The sequence below is a fragment of the Hyaena hyaena genome, unplaced genomic scaffold, assembly GCF_003009895.1.
Source record: "Hyaena hyaena isolate Hyena2069 unplaced genomic scaffold, ASM300989v1 scaffold_126, whole genome shotgun sequence".
NCBI classification, from domain to species: domain Eukaryota; kingdom Metazoa; phylum Chordata; class Mammalia; order Carnivora; family Hyaenidae; genus Hyaena; species Hyaena hyaena.
The window spans coordinates 2,494,899-2,518,536 of NW_024080759.1; the positions used below are offsets into that span (position 1 = coordinate 2,494,899).

Consider the following 23,638-nt stretch of genomic DNA (forward strand, 5'->3'; position numbering starts at 1 on the left):
TTCAGGTCCTTTATACATTTTGAGTTTATTTTTGTGTATGGTGTGAGAAAATGATCTAGTTTCATTCTTCTGCATGTTGCTGTCCAGTTCTCCCAGCAACATCTGTTAAAGAGGCTGTCTTGTTTCCACTGGATACTCTTTCTTGCTTTGTCAAAGATTAGTATTAGATTTGTATACTTTTGGGTCCACCTCTGAGTTCTCAATTCTGTTCCATTGGTCTATGTGTCTGTTTTTGTGCCAATACCATACTGTCTTGATGATGACAGCTTTGTAGTAGAGGCTAAAGTCTGGGATGGTGATACCTCCCATTTTGGTTTTATTCTTTAGTATTACTTTGGCTATTCGAGGTCTTTTGTGGCTCCATACAAATTTTAGGATAGTTTGTTCTAGTTTTGACAAGAATGCTGGTGCAATTTTGATTGGGATTGCATTGAATGTGTAGATTGCTTTGAGTGGTAATGACATTTTAACTATATTTATTCTTCCAATCCATGAGCATGGGATGTTTTTCCATTTCTTTGTGTCTTCTTCAATTTCCTTCATAAGTTTTCTATAGTTTTCATCATACAGATCTCTTATATCTTTGGTTAGGTTTATTCTTAGGTATTTTATGTTTTTTTGTTCAATTGTGAATGGGATCAGTTTTTTTATTTCTCTTTCTGCTGCTTCATTGTTGATGTATAAAAATGTGACTGATTTCTGTATGTTGATTTTGTACCCTGCAACTTTGCTGAATTCATGGATCAGTTCTAGTAGGCTTCTTGTGGAGTCTGTCAGGTTTTCTATGTAGTGTATCGTGTCATCTGCGAAAAGTGAGAGTTTGAATTCTTCTTTGTTTGCGGACATTTTCTATGTCATTGGATATAGGTATATAATATTCTTTTTCAATGGCAGTCATTATATGAAATACCTCAATTAATTTAAGCCATCACCTGTTGCCAGACATTTAGACTCTTTCTCATTTTTCTGTTTAAGCAGCACTACAGTGTGCCCTGTGGATACATTTTTGTGACTTATTCAATTGATCGTCTTCTTGGAATAACTTCACCAAAATGGGATTGTGGGCCAAAGGCTATGCATATCTTATTTTGTGATATATATTTACCAATTTCTCCAGGTCCTTTAGAATGTTATACCAATTACAGTTCTACCAATAGCACCTACCAGTACCCAGAAAGTTCTTTTAAATGTCTAAACATCTTTTTTTTCATCTTCATTCAGACTCATTTCCCTCTCGTATGAAATAAGAAGGATGAAGTATATTAGTGGTTCTTAAACTTTTTAGGATCTTAGGATCATTTGAGAAATTTTGAAAACTGTTGACCAGAAACTGGAACTGTTGTTCTAGAAAAACACATTTGTGCAGAAATTTTTATGTACTATTTATGGGAATTCATATATTCTTTGAAGTCAAGTCACAGATTCTGTAGGATCTAGGATCTCGCTCCATGAATCCAAGGGAAGAATCTCTGCAATGAGGTGATTTTAAAGTTACTCTCTCTCTCTTTTTTAATGTTTGTTTTTCACAAAGAGAGAGAGAGCGAACTTGAGCAGGGGAGGGGCGGGGGGAGGGGGAGACACAGAATCTGAAGCAGGCTCCAGGCTCTAAGCTGTCAGCACAGAGCCTGATGCGGGGTTCAAACTCACAAGCTTTGAGATCATGACCTGAGCTGAAGTCGGACGCTTAACCAACTGAGCCACCCAGGAACTCCGGTTACTCTCTTGTTTTAACACACACGCACACACACACACACACACACTCACACACACACTGCATATATATATCATGCACATATCACACACTCATGTGCACTCAGAATTTTAATGAATATTTGGAAAAACTTTGACGTCTGCTTGACATAGAACCTATTCTCATTGCGATCTGTGAGATGACTTGGTATCTTTACTGGAATGAATTTCTATTTATTTCAGGTTCTTCAATGGCGAGTCCACCAGGAAGAAGTAGCAAGACTGGAAATGGAAATTTCTGCCAGAAGAAGAGAAAAAGAGGAGGAAAAAGAGAAGCTATGGAAGAAGAAGGAATTGTTACAAAGAGCAGAGAAGAAAAAGAAAGTATGAGATCTGCATTGCTGTGAATGTGTGAATGAATGATTAATTACTTGATTGAGTGTTGAGTGATCTTGGTGTTTGGCATGGAATCATCATAGGCAGTTCTTAGAAAGATTCATGAGATTCTAGTGGAGCCTTGATTCAATTCACTTAAGCTTCTAAGATTTGTGGACATAGAGGAGAACCACTTTACTGACCTGCCTGAGCACAGGTACTTGTGATTAGAAGAAATGCTGTAGGTAAAGACAAGACAGGGTTTGTGACTGCAAAGTCTTGTACTAATTAGAGACACGTGGGAGAGCATTTTGTTTGCAGTGTAGCAACTGACTGTCAAAAGCTGTCTTTGCCAGTAAAATACATTGTACTGAGGTCAGAGTAATTCATGCAATACCAAAAGGCCCTTTAAAGAATTTACTCTTTTTTTTTTTTAATGTTTTTTATTTATTTCTAGGAGAGAGAGAGAGACAGCGTGAGCAGGGGAGGGTCAGAGAGAGAGGGAGTCACAGACTGAAACAGGCTCCAGGCTCCGAGCTGGCAGTCAGCACAGAGCCAGACGCGGGGCTCGAACCCACGAACCGCGAGATCGAGACCCAAGCGAAAGTCGGACGCTTAACCGACTAAGCCACCCAGGCGCCCCTAAAGAATTTACTCTTGTTTTATTATTTGTTAGACTGTTTGTTTTTCATTTACTGACATAAATTCATCACTCTACTTTTGAGCAAACATTTGCTTCCCAGTTCTCAAAATATTAATCACAACACTTATTAACAGCTTTAAAATGATTGCCGACAATCTGTGGAAGAAAAAAAGCGTACTTGATTTTAGTATATGTGCTGCAGAAGCGAGCGCAAAAAAAGCATATTTGAGGCAAGATTTTAAAAATATATCTGGGGTATTTATTTAGATATTTTTGTTAGTTTACACCTTGAACACTGATAAAAATAAACACATTAATACTCATCACCTAGCACTGAAACTTAATATTTTTTACTCTTTTTTAGATATACTTTATTTTACAGATAAAGTTCAAGTCCTCTTTTGAGGGTTTACTCAGGATCAGTTTCTTTTTACCTCCACAAAGTCAGTCTTGATCATAATTTTATTTCTACCTTTCCAAGCCATCTTTTGCTTTTAACATCTTTTAATACATAGCTTGTGACAATTACATTTTTTTTCATGAATACTCTCTTACTGTATCATTTTGCAGCATGTACTTACTTATTTAACCTTACGCTTTTGAGATATAGTCATATTAATAGGCAGACACCTAGTTCACCCTTTTCCACTGCTACATGGTGTTTCATTATAGTGCAAGGCTATGTTGCTCTAGTGGTTGACACTTAACATTTCTGAGGTTTGGTTCTTGCAACTGTGCTGAAGCAGCCTCTTGTCATGCAAGACATGACAATTCAGACATAGAAATTTAGTTCTTTAGTGTATAACAGCAGTTTGGCAGAAACCGTTCTATAGTTTCTCAAGTCAGAAGCTCCCCTTGTCTTGAAGCTGATTGTTTTGTTAGCTGGTGCTCTGGTTCGTCTCATCCATTCTTTCTCTTGCCTGGATTTCTCTTCTCATAAGTGAACAGCAGTACAGATAGAGAAACGATTCTATGTATAACCTCTCCTCCCCCAAACCCCAAGGATTCTGAAGAACAGAGAATTCTCCTAATTTTTCTTCTCAGAAATTTGTCCATTAGAGTATGATACTGTCTTTTTTTTATGATACTATCTTCTAGCTGGCGTAACATTTTAATTTGTACTCAGTGCCAAAGTTTACCATGGTAGGTGCCTAGCTCTTTTCAAATTGATCTTTAAAATATTAGATCACTTTTTCTTCTGTGCTTTAAAACTTGAGTTGAACATAACATTCACAGTTTTCATCGTTTTGTCCCAAGACTAAAGGAAAGTTTTGATTCATAGGCTGTTGGGTGATAATCATAATATTTCAGAAGCGTCTCTTCATTTATGAAATTATTGTCATGATAAAATCGAAAGATAATGTCTTTCCATAAACTATCCCTAGGAGCTATTGTAACAAACAAAATTACTGTGCTAGGTGAACCTTAAAGTGCCTGATATGTAATATTGGTCCCAGTATTCCCCTTTCACTAGATGTGGCTCTTTGGGTGGCTTGAGGAACATAAAGACTACTCTACATCACAACATTTTAGGCGGTTTTGTTGCTGCATGGTGCCTGGAGTTCTATGCTATCAAAGCAAGGATAGTTTCAGCCTCACTCCCAAAACAGAGATTTTAAGCAAGGTTCACAGAAAAAGGAGACCTAGTCCTTCATTGGTCTAGCATGTCATAGTTCTCTCCAAGTTTGACCAGTTCCTAATCCAGCATTGAAGCTCCCCACGTTGTACAGCTGAAGGATGAAATATAATCAGGGAAGTCAGAATAAATTCACCAGCCATGGTCCACCAACCCTGTGACCTTCTGCCTTACCTCAGAGTTGTTTCTGGGGAGGAATCTATCATTTTATGATCTTGTAGCCTCAAGTGACATCACACCTGTAAATATTGATAGACTCAGCATTCCATAAAACCTTCGCATGTCGGTGGTCCCCCTTGTCCTCAGGTAATGTGACAAATACTCAGAATTATATTTATCCTACAGATAACCAAGGAAGAAGAGAAACAGTTCTTTTTTTTTATTTTTATTTTTATTTTTATTTATTTATTTTTTTTTACAAATAGTTTATTGTCAAATTAGTTTCTACATAACACTCAGTGCTCATCCCCAAAGTGCCCTCCTCCATGCCCATCCCCCCCTCCCCCCCCACATCCATCAGTCCTCAGTTTTTGTTAGCATTCAAGAGTCTCTCATGGTTTGCTGAAGAGAAACAGTTCTAAAATACAAGAGAGTAGGCTATCATAAACAGAATGCAGGCTAGATGGCTAGAATAATACTGCTTCTCAGGAAATTCAAGAAGATCTGTGCTTAGGAGGGAATCCAGAGTAGCTTCTCAATTTAGATCAAGTCTATTTTCTCACTGTGGGAATCTGTGGATTCTTATGAGAGCAATTTATTATGAAATCTCTTCTCCAGTGTTTCTTAATCTAATAATATACTGATCTAAAGAGCTAAGAGTGGTGGGGGGGGGCGGGGAGATAGATACAGAAGAATGATACAAAAAATTAATTCCCAGACTATAAACTCTACTTCTTCAGGATTGTGGAGATTTAAAGGGGCCAGTGAATAACAACTGTGATAGGCAAACTCCAAAGATGGGCCCAGAGATTGCTGCCCTCCTGGAATATGTATCCTATATAATCACCAGGACTATAAATACTGCGGGTTAGTTTATATTATATGGCACAACCTTGAGAAAGGAAGATGACCTGGATGGACTTGACCTAATCTCTTGAGGTCAGAGTTTTGAAAGTACAGAGTTTTGTTTGGTCACAACAGGGGTCATCAGAAATTTGAAGCACGAAAAAGACATGACTTAGCATTTTGGCTTGAAGATGGACGAGGTCACATGGCAAGGAATGTGGGTGGATTCTAGGAGCCAAGAGTGGCCCTGGCTGACAGCCAGAAGGGAAATGGGAACCTGTTACCTCTAGTTCTACAACTATAAGGACCTGAATTCTGCCAAAAACAAGAATGAGCTTGAAAGCATATTTTTCTCAGGTCGCTTGGGTGGTTCAGTCAGTTAAGTGTCAGACTCTTGATTTCAGGTCAGGCACGATCTTATGGTTTGTGAGTTCGAGCCCTGCATTGGGCTCCATGCTGACAGTGCAGATACTGTTTGAGAGTCTCTCTCTCCCCCTGTATCTGCCTCTCCCCCACTCATATACATCTCTCTGGCTCTCACTCTCTCACAAAAAACAAAGGAAGGAAGGAAGCAAGCAAACAAGCACACAAGCAAGTATATTTTTCTCTAAAGCTTCCAGATGAAAACTCAGTTGTGTCAACACCTTGATTTTAGTCTTGGGATATCATGGGCAGAGAACCCAGCCACACCGTGCTGGACTTCTGACTTACAGGAGTCTGAGCTCATAAGTGAGTGTTGTTTTAAGCTGCTAAATTGGTGGCTATTTGTTACACAACAGTTTAAAAAACTAGTACAGTTTTTGGTATCTAGAAGTGAATTGTTGCTATAACAAATACCTAAAAATATGAAAGTAGCTTTGGAGTTGGGAAGTGGGAGGAAGCAGGAAGAATTTTGAAGAGCATGATAGAAAAAAAAGACAAGAATGCCTTGAACTGACTTCATAGAAATAAGGATGTTAAAGATATAGCTTGTGAGTCTCAGAAGGAAGTGAAGAACATACTATTGGAAATTGCAGAAAGGAGGATCACTGTTACGTGGTGGCAGGAATTAATTCTGTGCTGCAGTTAGGTAGAAGACACTTGTGAGTAATGAACTTCATAGGTGATAAACCAAGAAGGTTTCCGAAGTGCTGAAGATGTCACCTGGGGTTTTGTGCTACTTATAGTAAAAAGGAGAGATTTGATCCTTTGGGAGATTCTCAGTGTATCTAAATGGCAAAAGACTCTAGAGTTAAGAGATCATGTCTGCCATCATGCCATAGAGAAAAGCCTGAAAGTATGAATATACAGCCCTTTGTTATAGCTTTGAAAAGATCACAGGGTCAGAATATTCAGTCATATGAAAGATCCTTCCAAGAGATTAAGGGTGTTTCTCTTAGATCTTCTCAAACTAGAAAGCCTCTGGGAAGTTTAAGGGCAATTTCTCTCAGCCACCTAACGGGAGAGCCAAGGAAGAGAAAGGATTATCTCAAAAAGACCTGTTGGTGTGTGGCTTTTGTCTAATGGAGTGAATCCCCATTAAATCTGCAAAGGCTCACTTGGTTCTTGAGAAAATTTTATCAGAAACACTGCCAGCTTGGACTGAAACAGACAGAGTATGAAATGAAAGGAGGCTCATAGACCTCCCAAAATTCTAGTGGCAGGAAGCAGGCTAACAAAACTACTCAGGAACTTGGAATTCCTAACATTTCTACCGCTGGACCAAAGTCACTTACCCAGACTCAGGAAAAGCTTCTCTTCACTTCTCACCATGTTATATGTAGAATAGTTGCATCAGCTCCCTGTAAGGTATATTGACAGTAAGATTATGTATAAACTCAAAGGGGTCACTAAAAGTCCAAATAGGACAATCATTCATCCATTTATTTATTCATTTATTCAATAGGTATGTACCAACCATCTTTAATGTGACACACGTTATACTCAGTCCTTATGCAATTATAAGAGGTCACCCCATTCAAACAGAAATTGCCCCTTCTCTGGTATCTTTTTAAGGGATGTGTTTACCTGCTCCACCACAAAGATAATATACAATTCTTGGTTAGGTCCGTAGAAGCTTTTATTAATAACAAAGAAGGGTTTCTTTTAGCTCCAAACTTTATGAGTGTAACAAAAGGGTTAATAGAGAAAAATGAAAAATACAAAATGGAGTGAACTATATAAAGTTTACAATTAATTAAATTAAGCATGACTATATAGTAAATTAAATATATATGCATATATACACAGTATTTACAAATGGGTATATTTGTGTATATACATACACATACACAATTACCATGTGACTTTCCTGCCTCTCTCAGTGGGTAGTGATAGCTGAGGGAGATTAGGATAGCACCTTTGCCCACATTCATGACGAGACCTCCTCTTCTGTTATTTCCTGGTCCTGTATCAGCAAACCGTACTTGGGGCATCTATCCTCACATGACGGCCGATGCTACTCTGAATGCTTCCTAGTGTGAATCCTCTTATGCCAATAAAGTTATTAGTTTTGCTACAGTTGATCAAAGTCCAGGCCTTAGCATATGAACTTTTTGCCCTGATTCCAGTAAGGTTCATCAACTATCTATTAAGTTTTGTTTAGGTCTTTAATTGCTACTGTACAGATTTGTGTACTGCAGGATACAGAACTGTCCTATGCAATGTCCTTCAAATGCCTGTGACTGTTTATCTTTCATTTCCAGTGAATGCTTTGCTATTGTAGAGGGAGGGTGATATAGATTTTGAGGATTTAGGTAGTGGAAAAAAGGACCTTTAAGATGAGAGCACTGCCTGGAAAACATCCCCTAACAGAGACGCCTCTGAGATGGCACCTCCTAGGCTAGACCCTCTGTTTTTTCCACACTCTTTTGTCTCATGCTGTTCCTTCTCAACCTTTACTAAAGGAGTGGTGTGTGTTTGAGAGAGATTGTAATCTAAATGGATCCCACTTAGACTAAAGTGACTTAAGATATAAAAATTGTAAATTTGTGTACTATAAATTTACTGAGGACCAACTGAATTGTGAACATACAAAAATCACAGCATTCAGCACCATAGTAATGCAATGACATTCAGGTGACTTAAAATGGGTTTACAGCATTTTTTACATTTTTACAAAATGGAGAATATTAAATATAAAAACTCTCATTGATGCCATGGACCTTGAAAATATATCTTTGAAATTCTATGAACTCCAGTTCGATCTCTGCTCTAACATACACCCACCTAAATCTCTCACTGCAAGCATCCAGTTTTTAAAGGAACCACCGGCCACTAAAGCCAAACTATCCCCAGCTGGTTGAGGCCCAATCTGTTGAGAACTACTTCCTCAGTTTTGTGGTCCTCTCAATTACTAACTCCTAGAAGTAAGAAGTTGCAGTAAAAGTTTGAGGCAGTGTTTGTCTTTTAATTATTGGTCTTTTTATTGGGAATCTTATGAAACACCCTAAATATGGGAGTTATCAACCCCAATGAATAAATTAACTCTTAGGATATTATAATTAAAATGAGAAGATAGTTAATGTATATTTTATGTAAAAATGACTCCAAGTAAACTGGGGGTCAGAGTTTATTTTCTGAATTTTTAATATTAGTCCTCTGAATAATATTGTTTAAGTAAAGAAAGTAATGTAATAGGTGAAGTTTAATTATCCAAAAGAAGTCAAGGATCATATAATTTAAAAATATTCACATTTCTTAATTTGTTATTAAAATTTAGAAATGAACATTAGCATAAGCTTATTAATTAACTGATTCTAATATCCTAATATGAGACTGAATAAAGAATCAATTCTCAGTCTGAATCAACAGGTGACATAAAGATAGGATGGTAGTTTAAGAACCTTACTTTTCTAGTGTGAACTGTCTTTTAAAAGTGAAAATTTCTAGGTGATGTCAGCAGGTTGGTGATCTATATCACTCCTGACTTCATTCCCCCTCAGAAAAAAAAAAACAACTAACTTCATTCAAGAATAAGACACCACTGGGAGAATCCTAAAACATGGGGGTGAGGCTGAAGCAGCCCCTTGTACCAGAAACCGCAACAGATTGCATTAGAAGGGTAAGAGAAAGGACCACACATTGACATTGCATTGCCCCTCCCCCCAGGACAGTGTAGCACCACACAGGTCTCCCTTGAACCCCCAGTTTTTCTAGTGGAAAAAGGCCGGGGGTGGAGCAATGAGCCTCTCCCAACATTGTGGGAGCCCCTCCGCTGATCTCATACAGTAGGGATTGCAGGGAATCATCAGGGGCCCAGCCACTAGGCATCTGTGATGGAGAAGGTGTGTGGGGAGGGGAGGGGGACAGGATGGGGTCTTGCAACAACCAGCACACAGGCCTTGGCAGACTGAGTTCATACCTGCAGTGTCCATGTAGCAGTCCCAACCAGCAGTTTTGCTCATCCTCAATACCAACTTGGAGATACAGATCTGTCTAATCTGGATCCTCAAATAAGGAGTTTTGGCTAGCCTAGAGCCTGGATTGTCTATGCCCAGTCAGGCTGCTGAGTCACAGCCTCACCCACTGTGGAAAGTGCCTTCTAGTTCCATTTAACCAGAAGGGATTATAACAACTTCTGGAAGCTGTGTGGTCTAGTGTCACTGAGAGGTGGGTGGATAGAGCTGATATCCCCCAGAGGAAAGCCAGTACAGGGCAGGGGAGCTTTCTGGGCTATGCACAAGCAGGAGGATTAATTTACAGACAAGTCTGAGGATAGCTCCTGGACCATCAGAACTAGAGAGCTTGTTTGGGCATTTGAGTGCAGCTTGGAGTATCCCCTCCTTCTTACATTCAGGCAAAGGTGCTGAGACACAGCCCTACCTACTATGGAGAGTCTTTTCCAGTCTCATCTGACCAGAAGGGCTGGTTGAAAACACCTGAAAGCTGTGTGGCCCAGTCATATTTGAGTTGAGAGAAGGGAAGCAGAGCTGATAGTTCAGAGAAGAAAAGCAGTAGTTAAGGAACTGGGGTGGTGGGTGTTGGCTTCAGTTAAGAAAACAGTTTTAGAGCTGCTTCTCTCACTGTGCCCAGGAAGGGAATTTACTTATAGCCCTGCTTATTAGTCAATACAATCTTCCAACCAGGGAATCTAACCAGAGCACATGGGAAGCTGCTTGGATGATCCAACAGCCCTACATATAATGGCACTTGAACAGAGAGCATAGCCTGTGGCTTCATCATCTGCAGAGCAAACTGGTTGTCTCACTTGACCAGAGAATTCAGTGCACAAACAGGCCTCATTAGGTTTCCCAGACAATGAGCTATACAGGCCCTGGGCCCTGTCCTCCTGCCCTGCCAGTGCAGGGAGGCTAATTCATAGCTCCATCTGTTCCTAAATATTGTACCCAGTCCTAACCATCTAGTAAGCCCGACCAGGGAATTCAGACAACTGTGGAGCCATCCTACAGCCTCACTTGTATAGGGAACCAAGCCAGTAGTCCTATTTACATGTTCTCAGCCAATAGCACACCCCTCAGTCCCTGTCCTCAGAGCTTGGACAGTTCCCTCACACAAAAATAGGCCAAAATATCAAGCCCCACCTGCCCAAAGGCATTACTAGCAAACACACTCAGAAACCCAAACTGAGCTGCCTGGTGAAGAACTGTCTCTGCCACAGCAAAGGTGGATAGTCTTCAAGAGGAGCCCCATCACTAAAATGCTCAGAAACCAACATAGGGAATCGGGGATCATGAAAAATCAGGTAAACATGACACTACCAAAAGAAACCAATAAAACTCTAATAACTGACCCTAAAGATAGGGAGATCTATAAACTCTCACAGAACAAATTCAGAATAATCCTCTTTAGGAAGTTTAGTGAAGTACAAGAAAACACAGACAACAAAACAAAATTAGGAAAATAGTACATTAACAAGGATATGGCAACCATCAAAAACAAACAAACAAACAGAAAAACCCACCCAAACCCAAACAAACAGAAATCTTAGAGTTGAAAATACAGCAACCGAATTGAAGAATTCAACAGAGTGTCTCAGAAGTAGACTCAACCATTCAGAAAAAAGATTCAGCAACTGAGAGGGTAGGACATTGGAAATTACCTAGTTAGAGGAGAAAAAGAAAAAAAATGAAAAAGACTATTAGAATATGAGGAGAAAAAAGAAGTAAAAGTGTAAAATATATTAATTCTATTGAAGTTATAAGTTTAAAATAGGGTGTCATAAGTTTAATATATTTTAGTGAAACCTCATGGTAACCACAAAGGAAAAACTTGTAGTAAAGACACCAAAGAACGTGAGAAAGAAATCAAAGAATATCAGTACCAAAAGATAGCAAAATAAAAAAGAAGGGTAAGAAACAGGAACAATGGTTCTACAAAGTAACCAGAAAACAATGAACAAAATGGCCATCAATAGTAAATTCTTATCTATCAGATATTTTACTTTAAATTTAACAGATTAATTTCCCTAATCAAAAGATATATAATGACTGATTGGATTTAATAAAAAACAAAAACCAAGACCCAACAATATGCTGCCTACAAGATACTCACTTTAGCCTTAAAGAGACACATAGCCAGAGAGTGAAGGGGTGGATAGAGACATTTCAAGCAAATAGTAACCAAAGCCAACCAACCAAGCAACAATAACAAACAAACAAAAAGAACAAAAAGAAACAAAAAGAACAAAAAGAAATGAACAAAACCCCCAAAGTAGGTATACTCATATCTGATAAAATAGACTTTGGACTTTTAAAATGATAAAAATAGACAAAGGTGATTATACAATGATAAAGTGTTCAAGACATCAAGATGATATAACAACTAAATATGTGCTCAACGTTGGAGCATCTAAATATGAAAAGCAAAAACCAATAAAGCTAAAAAGGGAAATAAACAGTAATACAATAATAGTTGGGGACTTTAATACTCAGAATAATAAATAGATTTCTAAACAAAATCAATAAGGAAACAGTGGATTTCCACAATACTATAGAAAAAATGGACCTAGCAGACATAAACAAAACATTCTACTCACCAGCACAATACACATTCTTCTTAAAAGCGCATGGAGCATTTTCTAGGATAGACCTTATGTTAGGCCACACAACAAGTTTTAGCAAATATAAGAAGGTTAAATACATCACATTAAGAGAATAAAAGAAAGGGATGGTATGATCATCTCAATAGATGGATGAAAAGCATTTAGCAAAATTCAACATCTATTCATGATAAAAACTCTTAAATCAGAAAGAAAGAACATACCTCAGTATAATAAAGGCCATATAAGACAAGCCCACAGCTGTTGCGCTCTGTGTTGAACATGGAGCCTGCTTGGGATTCTCTCTCTCTCTCTCTCTCTCTCTCTCTTTCTGCCTCTCCCTCACTTATGCTCTCTTACTTTTTCTCAGAATAAATAAATAAACATTAAAAAAAGGAGGGGGGCACCTGGGTGGCTCAGTTGGATAAGTGTTCAACTCTTGATTTTGGCTCAGGTCATGATCTCATGGTCGTGAGATGGAGTCCAGCATCAGGTTCTGCATTGAACATGGAGCCTGCTTGGGATTCTCAATCTCCTCCTCTCTCCACCTCTCCCCCAGTCACACTATCTCTTTCTTAAAATAAATAAACATTAAAAAAGAGAAAGGCTCATAGCTAACATCATATTCAGTGGCAAAAGGATGACAGTTTTTTTTCTAACATCAGGAACAACACAAGATTCCCATTCTTACACTTCTATTCAGCATGGTACTGGAGGTCCTAAGTAGAGCAATCAGGCAGTGAAAGAGAAGAGAAGGGAAAGGAATGGAAGGTTAGGGAAGAGAAGGAAGAAAGGGTGTCAGGATTGTAAAGGAAGAAATAATGTTGTCTCCATTTGCAAGCAACATAATTTTATATATAGAAAATCCTAGAGACTCAACCCAAAACTGTTAGATCTAATTAGTGAATTTAATAAAGTTGCAGGGTACAAAATTAATACAAAAATTAATAGCATTACTGTACAGTAAAAATGAAATTTTTAAAAACAAAGAAATCAATTCCATTTAAAATAGCATCAAAAGCATCAAAACCTATAAAGTACTTAAGAACAAATATAACTGGGGAAACTGGGTGGCTCAGTTGGGTAAGTGCCCGACTTCAGCCCAGGTCATGATTTCACAATTTGTGAGTTTTAGTCCCACATCAGGGCTTTGGATCCTCTGTTTTACTGTCTCTCTGCCCCTCCCCTGCTTGAGCTTTCTCTCTATCTCTGTCAAAACAAATAAATAAACTTAAAAAAAATAGAACAAATTTAGCCAAAGAGATGAAATCTCTTCACGCTAAAAATTTTAAGACACTGATGAAAGGAATTGATGAAGAAGACACAAATAAATGTAAAGATACTTTGAGTTCATGAATCAGAAGAAGTAATATTGTTGATATGTAGTGAAGGCCATCTATAAATTCACTGTCACTATCAAGAGTCCAATGGCATTTTTTTACAGAAGTAGAAAAAACATGCCTAAAATGTGCATGGATCCACAAAAGACCCCAAATAGCCAAAGAAATCCTGTGAAAGAACAAAGCAAGAGGTATAATCCTTCTTGATTTCAAGCTATGCTATAAAGCTACAGTCATCAAAACAGTATGATACTGGCATAAAAATAGACAAATAGACTAATGAAAAGAATAGAAAGTCCAGAAATAAACTAAGATCTCTAGGGTCAACTAATACTCAATGCAGAAAATATCCCAGTCTCCTCATGAAATGTAGCTGGGATAATTGGATAGTCACATGTAAAAGAATGAAATTGGGACCATATCTTATACCACTCACCAAAATTAACTCAAAATGGCTTAAAGACTTAAATATAAAACCTAAAACCATGAAACTCCTAAAAGGAAACACAGGAACAAAGCTCTTTGCGATGGATCTTAGTAATGATTTTTCAATATGCTACCTGCAGCCCAAGCAACAAAATAAAAGATAAACAAGTGGGACTACATCAAACTAAGAAACAACTAAGAAACAACCAACAAAGTGAGGAGACAACCTAAGTAATGGGAAAAAATATTTGCAAACCATATATTTGATAAAAGGTTAATATCCAAGATATATACAGAACTCATACAACTTAACAGCAAAAACAAAACAAGCTAATTTTAAAAACAGTCATTTTTAAAGGACCTGAGTAGACATTTCTTCAAAGAAGACATATAAAGGCCACAGGTACATGAAAAGATGCTCAATGTCACTAATCATTAGGGAACTACAAACTGAGACCACGGTGAGATATCGCCTAATGCTCATTAGAATTGCCAGCATCAAAAAGACAAGAGATAACAAACACCAGAGTTGATGTGGAGAAAAGGGAATCCTTGTGCAGATTGTGGTGAGTTGTGGATTGGTGCAGCCACTATGGAAAACAGTATGGAGGATCCTCAAAAAAATTAAAAATAGAACCATCATATAATCCAGCAATTTCATTTTGGGGAATATATCCAAAGATGATATAAACACTAACTCAAAAAAATATCTGTACCCTCCCCCCCACGTTCAAAGCATCATTATAATAGTCAAGACATGGAAACAACCTAAGTATCCATCAATGGATGGATGAATAAAGAAGTCGTGGTATTTATATGCAATGGAATATTATTCAGCTATTAAAAAATGAGGAAATATACCATTTGCAACAATATAGATGGACTTTGAATGCATTATGCTAAGTGACATAAGACAAAGTGAAATCATTATGCTAAGTGTAGTCAGAGAAAGTAATTCTACTAAGTGAAGTCAGACAGAGAAAGACAAATACTATATGATCTCACTTACGTGTGGCATCTTAAAAAAACAAACTCTGAAAGAGAGATCAGACTTTTGATCACAAGAGAGGGGGTGGCAGGAAGGGAAATTGGAGGAAGACTGTCAAAGGGCACAAACTTTCAGTTATAAGATAAATACGTAACAGAGACTTAATGTACAACATGGTGACCACAGCTAACAGTGTTGTATAGCAAAGTTGTTAAGATAGTAAATTTGAGAGAGAGGGAGAGACAGAGAGAGAGAAAAGTAGAGAGTGAGGGAGACACAGAATCTGAAACAGGCTCCAGGCTCTGAGCTGTCAGCACAGAGCCCGATGTGGGACTCAAACTCACAAACTGTGAGATCATGACCTGAGCCGAAGTTGAATGCTCAACCAACTGACCTACCCAGATGCCCCTGTCAGGACACAGTTTTAAGAAAAAGTCAGATGAAGGGGTTGAAAAGCAGCCTGGGTCATCAAAAGCCACATAAATGTTTCTCTGTAAGAGGTTTTCCAATAGTCAATTTAAATGAATTTTTTAAATTAACTCAAGGTATCAATTTTTGTTATAATTTCTGACTAAGTCTTGGTTATTCACAGTAATTTGATTTAATTAACAGACATCTGTATAGTGCTTGCTATGCCAATCTCTCTGCCACTACCATTTCTCTCTGCTCTTCTAGATCTTTCCTATTAACGTACAAATACACCATTATGACTTCTATTTTAAAAATCTATTCTTCCTTGACCCCACATCCCCTCCCTTAGAAACTGTACCATTCTATAGCCTACACACTGTTTGCAACTTCTTTCCACTCATTCTCTCTTGAGCTATTTTGTCCCTCCGCTCCAGCCAAGATGTGCTTGCTAAGGTCATCACTGATCTCCATGCTGCTAATTCCAGGAGTCAGTTCTCAGTCCTTTCTTTACTTGAACTATTAAGAGGAAATGATCACCCCCTCCTCCTTGGAGACTGGGCTTTCAACTTGATACTTGGGCTTCTAGGAGGCCATTTTCTCTTTGCTCTTTTATCTCACTTCATTCTTTTACCTCACTGATTTCTGTTTCTCAATAAATTTGGATTGATCCTCCTCATCATTCCAACTTCTAGGCTTTGGAGTGTCCCAGGGGCTCAGTCCTCTAAGTATATATACTTCTTGGGTGATCTCAATCAATGTAAAATTATTTATATGTCATTTATATGCTGACAAATAGCAATTAACATCTCTGGTCTAGACTTCTTTCTTGAGAAAGTCTCAAACCCACTGCATCAAACCTAGAATGTCCAAAATGTATTCTTGTTTGTCCCTCCAGACCCACTCTGTCCTCAATTTACCTTTTCTAAAAAAATGGAAACCTATTCTCCCAGTGCTCAGGCCAAAACCCTTGGTATTATCTTTGACTCTTATTTTCCCCTTGCACACCTCATACTGATAAATTGTCATAAATAGAAAGCTCTATTTTTTCAATCAGAGCTAGTATGTTTTTAAAATTTTTTAACATTTATTTACTTTTGAGAGACAGAGAGAGACAGAGCATGAGTGGGAGGGGGGCAGACAGAGAAGGAGACAGAATCTGAAGCAGGCTCCAGGCCCTGAGCTGTCAGGACAGAGCCTGATACAGGGCTCAAACTCATAAACTGTGAGATCATGACCTGAGTTGAAGTTAGATGCTTAACTGACTGAGCCACCAAGGCACCCCTCAATCAGAGCTATTATAATAACCTCTTAGTCCCTGAATTTCTCTGCTTCCTCCTTTTCTATTTGCACACTCTTTCTTCAGTCTATTTTCCACAAAGCAATCAGAGATGTTCCTAAAATTTACGTCAGATTATCTCACTCCCTACACTGTACTCTATGTCTCTTGGAATCTCATATCCTGCCACTTTCCCCCTCACTCATTCTGTGCCAGTCATCCCAATCCACTTCCTCCACCTCCAACACCCCGGCACATGTCCTCTTAGGGTTTTGCATTGGCTGTTCCTTTGCCTGAAATACTACTCTCCCTGATGTCTGCACAGCTCACTCTCTCACTTCATTCAGTCTTCACTCCAGTATGATCTTAGAGAGACTGTCTGTCCTCGATCACCAAACTTACAATAGTATTCTCCTTCTCTGCCACTCTGCCCATTTGCTCTATTTCATTTTTTTAAGCACTTATTCCACGTAACACCTATTTATTTATTGGCTGTCTTTTCTTTCTCTTCTAGGATGTAAGCCCCATAAAAAAGAGAGGTTTGTCCATTTTCATTGTTTTATCGCCAGTGCCTGGCATAAGGCACTCAGTAAATATTGCTTGAATAAATATATGTAATGAACGAGCAGGATACAGCCAAACTTTAATGCTGAAGTGGAGAGGAAACTATGCCAAACTAGTTAGGCCCTAACAAGGTGGGGTAACCTTGGGCAACTTATGCAGGCTCTGTGGGATTTTGCCTCCTCAATTGTAAAATGAGATGTTTGGATTAAATGATTGCTAAAATCACCTCAGCTCTAAGAAGTTATGATTGAATGACTCTGAGGTTTGATTACTTTTCACTGTTCACTCTCTCTGACACCTCAGGCTGTGAAATACAACATCCTCAGTATATATACTCCCTTCCTAATGAATAATGAAAAGAGAGAAATTAAACAAGATTACAGACAAATCCATTTTGGCAATATCAACATATGACATGATCATTATGCAATATTTCAATGCCCATACTGAAAATAATCCTTACTTCTAACAAAGACATGACAGTTATTTTTTAATCCACCTGGCATTTCAATTAAGAGGGAGATAACTAATGTGTTTACCTCAGAATCCTTTCTTGGCTCATCATTGTTCTAAGGACATAAGACTACATCACGGCAGAAAATTGCTATTGCCAATTCAAATAGGCAGCTCTGCTATGGAAAAAGGCTCCCATAAGTGACCAAAGTAAACACCACCTGAAAAGAGATTAATTTAATTTATTTATTTATGCATCTAGACATCACCTACTTCCAAGCAATTTATAATAAGAAACATTAATACTATGGTGCTGGACATCCTCCCTTCAGTTCTATCTGCTCTCCATTCTTTTCTGTGGCCCAGGGAGTGGTGTTACATGGCTCCCTTGACCCCCCTGGCTTCTGGTTGGATTCAGTCAAAACAGAACACTAGAGATCAGCTTAGGAAGGTGACCAAGGTTGGGAGAATTGTTCTGCCTGCTCCTAGCCCTGCAGAGTTGTTTTGACAAGCTGTGTCCTCCACCAACGTTCTCAGCTCTTGTCGGGTGGCCCTCCCCACATAGCTGTCTCTGATTCTGGTCAGTGGGTGGTAAAGCGGCCAGGCTATTGCATGATGTCTTGTGATTGCCCTGAATTCCAACCCTCCTTTGTCAATTGTCCCCTTATTATATTCTTCTTGATTTATTCTAATTTTGAGTGCACCATCTGTTTCCTATTAAGAATCATTAAAATAGAAAATTAGTAAGAGAATGTAAGACAAAAAATTAAGAGGATGGGAATATAGTTATGTCAGCAAACCAAGACTAAAATGGGGTGCTGTAATTGAACATGGTTAAAGTTAAAAGGAAGCATTTAGCTCTTATTTGCTAATAATAGACAACATCCCAGCACATCAGGAGCTTACAGCATGTACCCGGGGGAAGGGAGGCAAACCACCCAGTGGATAGCATTTTTAGTAGAACTGCTTTACAGAAGAATCTAAATCAATCCTCATATGATATTGCATCAACCTTTATAATGCCTATAGTATAAAATTAAATCATAGTCCTGTGAAACTTTCTCTAGAAAGTGAAAGTGATACTGCATGCAAGATGATAAAAGTGAAAATATTATAAAAAGGGATATACAATGTTCTTGTCATCTGACTTGGTATAGAAATAAAGTTTGGAAACTTCAGGAATGAATAATAGTCATGTCCTTCTAAATATTGATTTTTTCCTGGCCAAACTTTCAAACAACATACTTTTATAATTATAAAGTATTTATGTCCATTGTAGATAGTTTGGAAAATACAAACAAGCACACAAAATACAATAAAAGTCACCACAAGTCCTAAACTAGTATGAAAATAAAAATTATTAACAATGTCCATTTATTCCTTTTTCTATATATGTAGGGAATTTAATTTACCTAGAATCATACTGCATATACTATTTTTAACCTGTTTCTTTACATTTATTAATATATCTTATATGTCTTGTCTTCCTACCACATAATTTTTAGTGTTTGTATAGTGTTTCATTATGTGAAATATTGCATTTAACCCTTTTTAAGCTTCTTTATTTATTTTTTTATTTATTGAGAGATGGAGAGTGCATATGTGCATGCAAGCAGGGGAAGGGCAGAGAGAGAGAAAGGGAGATAGAGAATACTAAGCAACTCTGAGTTGTCACCACAGAGCCTGATGCAGGGCTCAATCTCATGAACCATGAGATCATAACCTAGGCCAAAATCAAGTGTCAGACACTTAACTAACTGAGCCACCCAGGAGCCCTGCATTTAACCAATTTCTTATTTTGTAATGTTATATTATTTCCAAACTTTCACCTTTTTAAGGCTGTAATGAACATACCTTTAACCTGAATCTTTGCATATGTCCCTGATTATTAATTCATAAACTTTGTTTCTTAATTCTTAAGTCTTTTTCTAGTGATTTTATTTATTCTTCAAAAAGAGTATAACAATGTACCCTCTTACTAGCGGTGATGCAATTGTTTACCAGGTTGGAGATTGGTGGGAAAAATGTTCAAGTGTAGGACACTGTTAAGTAGCTGAGATACAAACAGTCTGAATTGTGGACTGAAAGGAGTACTATTCAAATAATCCAGCAGGATGGTGGCAAATTTGATTTTGTATTGTAATTTTTTACCCATGTAGAGAGTTTTCAATCACTTGCATAAAGAATGTCGTGTAAAGTAATTCTCTTGAGGCCAAACTTTTATTCAGAAGCTTCAGCAGATCCTGGATTGAAGCCCACAGAGATCTCCATACCATAAGTATAGAAGAGATAAAAGTTGGCTAAAGGGTTTTGAGGATAGAGGTGACAAAATGTCCATCTTTAGAAAAGAAAATCTTTAGTCTGACTCTTATGGACAATCTGATTTAGAGAAATACTATGCCTCCAGGCTCTTTTGAGATTAAAATGCACCTCCATCCCACACATGACTTAGTAGACTACTGGTTGTTTGTCTAACTGGATGCTTTATTAATAGTTTTGGATTTATATAAGTTGATATAATAAAAGTATTGTGTGCAATGTTGCTTTTCTATATTGTTTTTCACTGGATTCATTTGACAGATGCATATCATGTACTTTTCATTTGATAGATGCCATGCTAGATACAAATAAATAATACAGCATAGGGCATGTTCCTTACTTTTCAGAAACTCACAAAAGTGTGAAAAATTATGTGGTGAAATTTAGATGCTTGTCAAATTTATTGTATAGAAAGAAGAGTCATACTTCAATTGGTGGCAATTTTATGGGATACAGGCTGATCTACATGGAACAAATGGGAAAAAATTAAAGTTAAAAAAATATGAATACTTTCTATTAGGAGGTCATGCTGATTTTATATGTAACAATATCACTATTTTGTGAGGGTACGTATTCCAGACCAAAAGTAGAAAAGAGATCTGTAAGATGCAAAGAATTAGCTATGTAAATTAGAATTTAGAAAATGGACTAAAAGTTGCTCTGTCTCCAAGTTATCAGTAATGGCACTGAATATTTTGAACTTCCTATTTCATACATTTTATGGATCTGATTATGAATAATGAACTCCTGAATAAGTCATTAAAGTCTTTGAAATAATGACCTGGAAGCAAGGTATAGAAGTTTGTTCAAAGATTCAACACCACACACATTGCTTGAAATCAGAGACCAATCTGTCTTCCTTCTATAATGTTTGAGCCCTAACTTTTTGCTTTTTAGGTATAAACAAGAATTTCTTATTTCATGTTGAATTATAATAATTCTTGGACTGAAGGAGTGAAAAATATAATTTGATGCTTGTGTAGTAGTATTAGTCCAAGTTTTTAAAAATTAACCTCTGAGGTACTCCAATGCTGTAAGCATCATTTCCTATTGGAGTTTTTAATAGGAAGCGTATTGTTTGGAAGATTAGAAAGGTAAGGTAGGATATAAAGGTGATCTCAAATTCTTTGAAAAGTTAGCATAGCATTATTTTAGAGAACAGTTTCTTCGGTTTATTTACACTTTTACTGGCTTAACTTTACCCAAGTGAACAAAATGTGGAACAGCAAAAGGGGAACATCCCCAATATGAATCCAAGATTATAGAGAGGTAGTAATGAGGGGCTATTTTGTTTTTCAGAAAAGTAAGCTTTTTCTAGAAACTTCATCTGTGGAAGTCAAGGGACAAGCTTTAAATTCAACTTTTCTCATTTGAACTAACCTTCTGATTTCCCTATAACTGGAATGTTTTAAGTATCACTCAAAAAGTAAAAAGCAAGGTGTTTGAAATCTGTGTCTCCCCAAATGTCCCCAAAGGGCTAGTTAAATATCTTTAGCCTTAACTTTAGTTTGAGGCTTTCAAAGCCAATAATTCTTGACACATATACTTCCTGCTCCTATTAATTGACAAAAAGTGAATGGAACTGTCCTTAGGGAAGTGCTTAGTTCAGACTTTACATTCTGCAAATAAAACTGCTGGCCTTGTTCCCATCTACAACTTTGTTATTCTCAGACCAGAGACCAGAAGAAGCTTCCACTCACCTAATGATGATCAATTAAGCCTTATTATGGGTCAGACATGATAGAAGGTACTACAATGCAAAGATGAATAATGTGAACCAATATGGAAAGTGCTATGCTAAGGATATACATGAATAGTGCCTTAGAAGGTACACCTATGTCTGGAGGAGAGGGGAAGGAGGAAGGCTGAGAAAGCAGTGCTAAAATTGCATCTTAAAGGATGGACAAGAGGGATTTAGCAGGCCACAGGTAGGACACACCATGCCAGGCATGTAATAAATGCCTAAATTTATCAGTAACAGAAGTACAGAATCTCATAAAAACAAATCAAGGAATATAAGGCAGGACAAAGAATGGAGAGTAATAAACTTTCACCAAGGGTCATTGGTGTGCCAAGGATGGAGCTAAGATTTTTTTCTTGGAGGGTTCACAGGAAGATTCAATGAGGAGATTTGTTTTGGTGATAAAGGTAGAGTAAAATTGACAGGTGAAAGAGGGAAATGAAGTCATTTTAGTTGAGAAAACTTTGCAAAAAGGCAGATAAGAATGAAAGTACATGGCCACCTTTTTATTCTACTTATATTCTCACCCTAGAGATCTCACTTAGTCCTGTGGCATCAAATACCGTTTTATGTGGATATTTCCTTAATTTAGACTTCCAGCCCTGAATCGACCCTTAAGCCACCCATCTGCACCTCCACATTGTTTATTTGGAATCTCCACTTCAAGGCCTTGCAGTCATGTCAACTATTTAATGTTCAATACTAAGCTCCTGATGGTCTTTCTTTCCCAAACCTGTTATTCTTCCAGTATTCCATCTCAGTTATTGGTACCATCATTCAATCAGGTGCTCTAGCAAAAAGCTAGGAATCGTCCTTGATTCCATTTTCTTCAGCTTTAATATCCAAAACCTCAGTGAGCAATCTGATCCCACTCAAAAACCATCTCAGACATGAACACTTCATTTCCTGGTCCAAGTGATCATTTTTACCTTATTCTTCCATCTTGTCTCCTCGTTTCTCTTTTGGTTCTCTACTGTCTATACTTTACTCAATAGCAATAGCTATCTTTTAAAAAGTCAGATTATGTCACTCCCTGCTTTAAACTTGTCAATAGCTTTTCTTTGTTTCTAGACCTAAATCCTTGCCCAATCATGTAGCCCTCAGCTAGTTCTCAATCTCACCTCCACTCTTAACTCACAGCACATGCTCCAGCCACACTGACTTCTTCCAGGTTCTGAAAATGCACAAGGTCTTTCCCACTCATTAATGTTGGACCTAGAGCTCCCCTCTCCTGCTGTGATCACCCTCCATCTCTTCCCATAGTTGTCTCACTCTCATCTTTTAAATTTTGATTCAAAGATTATTACAAAACATGCCTTCTAATAAGAATTCTATGCAAATTTTTCTAAATTGTTGCTATAATTATTTCCTTATTAGAATATATGATGTAATATTCTGTTCGTTCATTTATGTATTTATTCTCTTTCTCTCTCTCTTTCTCGAAAGTCCCAGCAATATGAGTCAGAGACCTTACTTCTCTTTTAAGCATCGTATCCCAAATACACAACACAATATCTGGCTTAAAGTATGTGTTCAGTATATGTTTGTGAAACAAATGAATGCCATAGCCAGTAGTATCTTAAGACTATATAGATAAGGATTGACAGAATCAAATACACAAAGAAATTATGCAAAGTAAAGATTGAAAAGGATCATTTCATTTGCTCACTTGGAAGTCAGTGGTGAAAGTAGTGAATTTGGAGGGAACGCAGAGATAGGAATGTCACAAGTGAGGAATAATATAGGAAATAAGAACTGAAGAGAGTAAGATGCTTGACTGAAGAAGGAGACAA

General features: G+C 37.6%; 1 protein-coding gene across 1 annotated transcript in view; it reads left to right on the forward strand.

Moving 5' to 3' along the window:
- CCDC148 (coiled-coil domain containing 148) overlaps positions 1 to 23,638 on the forward strand; it is a 238,125-nt gene that overhangs the window by 153,660 nt on the left and 60,827 nt on the right. Inside the window, exon 11 of the mRNA XM_039237513.1 lies at positions 1,933 to 2,073. Within this exon, the coding sequence (XP_039093444.1) occupies positions 1,933 to 2,073 (141 nt within the window). The remainder of the gene's footprint in view (positions 1 to 1,932; positions 2,074 to 23,638) is intronic.